The sequence below is a fragment of the Triticum urartu genome, chromosome 7 (genome assembly GCF_003073215.2).
Source record: "Triticum urartu cultivar G1812 chromosome 7, Tu2.1, whole genome shotgun sequence".
Lineage (NCBI taxonomy): Eukaryota > Viridiplantae > Streptophyta > Magnoliopsida > Poales > Poaceae > Triticum > Triticum urartu.
This window is the reverse complement of record NC_053028.1, coordinates 666537029-666542104: the sequence shown is the minus strand read 5'-3', so window position 1 is coordinate 666542104 and position 5076 is coordinate 666537029. Positions and strand designations below refer to the sequence as shown.

The following is a 5076-nucleotide window of genomic DNA, read 5'->3' as shown; positions in this document are numbered from 1 at the left end:
CGGGTGAAATGAATATGGATTGGATTGAAGTGAAGGCAACATGCATATGGTGCATGTCGAAAGTAGTACAATCCAAACTTGATCAAGTTAGGATTAGTATTACTTTCGACATGCACCACATGTTGCCTCACTTCAATCTAAGTCATGTTTAGGCATAGCAGTAGCAGTAGCACCGAGATAAGAGAGGACACATCTCTCTATTAGCTACCTATATACCAACCTAAATTAACCCCCAAAACCCCTAAACCACCTCCTTCAAAAAAAACCAGCCCCTGAAATGCTGACGCGTAGAATCTTATTGGTCCCGGTTGGTGCTATCAGCCGGGACTAAAGTCCCCCGTGCTTGAGCTCGCCGGAGCGGCCACGTGGAGGCCCATCTGTCCCGGTTAGTATAAAAACCGGAACTAAAGGTTTAGGGCATTAGTAACGACCATTTAGTCCCAGTTCCCCAACCGGGACAGATGGGCCTTATGAACCGGGACAAATGGCTTTTTTTCTACTAATGATTCTACTCAAGTATGAAGTTTCACGAAGAAATAACAACCATGTCATTCTAGGCAAAAATGATAAAATCAAAGCTAGTACATTCGGAAACACTGATTGAATGAATATTAAGGCCGGATTGTATTTTCTTCACTGTGGTATAACCTAGTGTCATTCCTTCAGAAAATTGACACGTGAGTAGAATGGTTGACTAAGTTTGATATCTTGAAATTATAGATTTTTTTTATTTCTTCAATATTTCCTTTTGCACGCGAACAGCAAGGAGAAGGCCCTTTCATCTTGGTCCAGTGAGGCAGCTGACACATAGTACATGCCACTCCCGGACACGCACACTCTCATCACTCTCCTCCTCCACTCGCCCTTTTTAACCACCTCTGCGCCCTCCACAACCTTACACAGCGCGGCACAACCTCACCAGTCCCTACCTCACATACAGCTAGCGAGCACAAGCCTCCTAGCTCCCCCAGCCTTCCCTTGTTCAGCTACGACCACTCACTCAGCCATGATGAGCAGCGGCAGGATGAAAGCGGCGGCCGGCGACGACTTACGGTTAGCAGCAATGCAGCCGCCGCCCTACGTCGGCTTTGAGCTCGCCGCCAGCATGATGGCTGGTGGCGGAGGAGGAGGCCAGCGCCACGAGGGGGCGATGATACTCGACAACTTCCACTTCCCGGCGGCAGCGGCCGCCTTCAACCAGTTCCAGGAGGCGCCGCACCACCAGATGCTGGCGCTGCCTTCCAACGGCAACGGCGGCGGTGGGCTGGTCCACATGGCGCCGCCGCCCATGTCCGGGATGCAGCTGCAGATGCCGCCGATGGCCATGCACGGTCACGGTGACGTGTGCCCGGCTCTTGGGATGGTGAAGCGCGAGGGCGGCGCCGGGGACGCGGGGAGGATAGACTTGAATCACGGCCAGCGGACCTGCTTCCCCACCGGCGACATGATGGCGGTGGACCCGATGCTCATGCGGTCCCGTCTTGGCAGCGTGTTCGACCTGGGATTCGGCCGCGTCCACCGCCAGCCGCCTCGGTGCCAGGTGGAGTACTGCAAGGCGGACCTCTCCGGCGCCAAGCACTACCACCGGCGCCACAAGGTGTGCGAGTACCACGCCAAGGCGGCGCTTGTCTCCGCCGCCGGCAAGCAGCAGCGCTTCTGCCAGCAATGCAGCAGGTCAGAGCCACACCCACAGACCCACTCCACTGTCCATCTCTCTCTAGGAACGTGAACGTTACAGTATCCCTCTTTCCGTTACGGTACGTATAGTATAGCTTACCAGGTTGCAGCTTTGCTAAGCTAGGGCCAGCGCAAACTGCTTGCCTTTTCAGTCTTCAATCAGTTTTTGGTTCATGTCGCTTTTCCGTTGCGGCGGCCATGGTGCAAAAGCAAGTCTCAGCCTCAGCGACGACCAGTCATGTCAAAGAAAAAGACAACACAAAACACTACTCCATGCAGCACAAACAAGAGCTTTTCCATGGCGTTTTTGCTGTCCTGGGCATCGGTCGATATGGAGACAGGATCACCAAAACAAAAAGACTGTCAAAAGGCAGCGTTCTTTCTGCTAGCTTCAGACTTCAGATTGCTGTGTGCTGCACATAGTTTTAAATAGCGGGCTATATGGCCTTCACAAATAGCCCGCTGTACCTCGATATAGCCCGCTATAGCTGATTTTGAGTCCCGCCGCTATTTTTGATAGACTGCTATTTAAAATATTGGAGTAGGATCCGCGGCTCAAATTAAACCCATGAAACAAGTAGCTGGCAAATCAAAATTGGAACTAGCTCAATTCGCATAGTTACAAGCCTTTGGACAATTCGCCTCTACTCTCGATAAAACAAGTCAGAATCAATTGGCAAAGGGTCGACGATTAAGGGAATTGCCCAGTGCAAGAGCAGATAGCTACCATTTATACCGGAACAAGAGGATATCTTGATTCGTTAGAAATTGAATAGGTAAATAAATTTCTGGATGAGTTACGTAAACTTCTAAAAGATACGAAACTTCAATTCCAAGAAATTATATCTTCTAGCAAGACATTCACCGAGCAAGCGGAAATCCTTTTGAAGGAAGCTATTCAGGAACAGCTGGAACGGTTTTCTCTTCAGTAACAAATAAATTTCTGCTGCAACGAGCGGCTGATCATGTGCCAGCCTTTTGCACTGGCCATATATCTGCTCCTGCTTTATTTTCGCATTGACCAATGATGTGAGGTGTGGTATCTATGTTCAACATTGGATTCACATGCGTACATCTTGTTGAGCTAGCTAGAATTTTAATTTTAGGTTCCACGTGATCACGGAGTTCGACCAGACCAAGAGGAGCTGCAGGAAGAGGCTCGCAGAGCACAACCGTCGCCGGAGGAAACCGGTGGCCAGCGGCGCGGGGGCGGTGTCCAAGGACTTGGCCGTGCCTTCCAGGAAACAAAACGCCGGGGGCATCTCCAGCTCCTACGCCGGCGACAATAACAGTAAGCCAACAGATTTTCTTTAGCTAATTGCATCCTACCTAGTGCAATTGGTCGTCATTTATCGGGGCTAATTTGTATGTACGTACGATCGTCGATCAGCTTTGAGCGCAACCTACACGAGCGCGACCAGCTGCCTTCAGCAGGGCCAGGCCAGGCTAGCGGCGGCGAGGCAGATGACGCTCACCCTGGGCGTGCCCCCGGAGAAGGACCGCCGCCAGCAGCAGCTCAGCAACTCCATGCAGCTCCACCACCATCAGGAGCAGCAACACTTCATCACCTCCCTCTTGCAGAACAACATCCGTAACAGCAACATCCTGTCGTGTTCCTCGGTTAGCTCCAGCACGGTGCCATTGGCGGTGGCGGCCAACGGCGAGGTCTCCGACCAGAACAACGACAACAACAACAATGTCAGCAACAACGTCAACAGCGGCATGCATATGTTTGAGGTGGACTTCATGTAGATGTTGGACCAACATCATGTCACGTTCGTCGGTGTGCTCCAGCACGATGCCGTCCGCGGCGGTGGCCAACAGCCAGGTCTTCGACCAGCAAAACGACAACACCAATGGCAGCAACCACGCCAACAACGGCATCCATATGTTTGAGGTGGAATTCATGTAGATGCTGAATCTTGAGCATTGTGCTTAACATAATTATGATCAAACCGCAGTTAGAACACCACATTAGATAGTTGCCGGAAGTGTTTTGTTTTCACCTGTTATAGGACAGGTCCACTGCTTTGCTGTATTGGGGCTAAACAGCAACAAAGCAATGTACTCCCTCTGGTCATTTTAGTCTGCATATAATATTTGTCTGAAATCGAAGGTCGTAAAGTTTAGTTTGACCGCATTTATATAAAAAAAATATCAACACCTACAATAATACTAAAGTTACACAATATGAAAATTAAATTCATGACGCATCTAATGATATTGATTTCGTATTCTAAGTGTTGATATATTTTCTATTAAAGTTGATCAAACTTTATGAACTTTGACTTCAAACAAATCTTATATGCATAAAAAAAGAATTGGAGTACTAATTCATCGACACGTTACGTAAATATGCACAATATCACCCCCCCCCCCCCCCCCCTCTCACCCCTAGCATGCAGCTCAGTTTATAGTGAACTTTGAGATAGCTTTAGTCAACAAGAAACGGACTAACGTAACAATATGTACAAATGATGCAATGGTTTTACGTGGAAGAACCTCCGGAAAATGACAGTAAAAATACAGGCACGAACAAACCAGTCCACACAAATTTCACTATGAGAATCAATGGGTACACAATCTCTAGAGATTTACAATACACTGAGCAGTTAGCACCTTGCCACCGCCACCTCCAAACCTCACCCGGCGTTGCTGCTCATCGCCACTGCCGCCACCTCTGGGTGATCAGGTGCGATCCCCTCCCCTCGCGCTCCTTTGCTTCCCCTCCTGATGTTGATTGAGTAGTGTAGCTAGAAGTTTGAGTATTGTAGCTAGATTTTTTTTAGTGTTGAATATGTTTTAATGTAAAATTGGATAGTAGTCTTTCGTGTTGATTGATTAATAGCTAGAATCTGATGATACTTAGTAGTTAGAATTCGATTTAGTGCTGTACAATCCGGTTCTACACTTAGTACGTAGAATCTGGTTGTTGTAATGTGCAAAATGATATGTTTTTTTTTTGTAGAATGACGCATTCACCATCTTGTGAAATACGCAAGTCAAAGTGCGCCATCTACCTTGAGACCAGCGATCTATCTGGCATCTACTTCCAACGGTGCTATGTTTTTTCGGCGCTAACAACAAACCTTCTATGACAGGATATAATTCTGTTTTTTTTGCTATAGCCATTAATGTTGTGTGTGTTCCTATTTTTTGTTACATAGATCGTCTCATGCAATGTGAGGTTGAAATTCAATGAGTTGGCCAAAGACATTGTGGTCTTTGAGGCATCCGGAGACCCCTACACTTTGGAGGTCAAAAAAAGGACTAACGATGACCCAGCTGGGAGGAGATGAATGGGATCGTTTCCTCGCCCACAATCATCTCAATAGGAGTGAACTGATCACCTTCTCCTTAAGAGAACAAAGACCCAAGCTAACTGTTATCTAGGATGTC

General features: G+C 48.0%; 1 protein-coding gene across 1 annotated transcript; it reads left to right on the top strand.

Moving 5' to 3' along the window:
- Positions 1 to 914: 914 nt before the first annotated feature.
- Positions 915 to 3767, top strand: LOC125523131 (squamosa promoter-binding-like protein 10). Its single transcript, XM_048688182.1, has 3 exons — positions 915 to 1674; positions 2784 to 2968; positions 3068 to 3767. The coding sequence occupies exons 1-3, from the start codon at positions 1007 to 1009 to the stop codon at positions 3427 to 3429; spliced, it is 1215 nt and encodes a 404-aa protein (XP_048544139.1). The 5' UTR covers positions 915 to 1006; the 3' UTR covers positions 3430 to 3767.
- The last annotated feature ends 1309 nt before the right edge of the window (positions 3768 to 5076 follow it).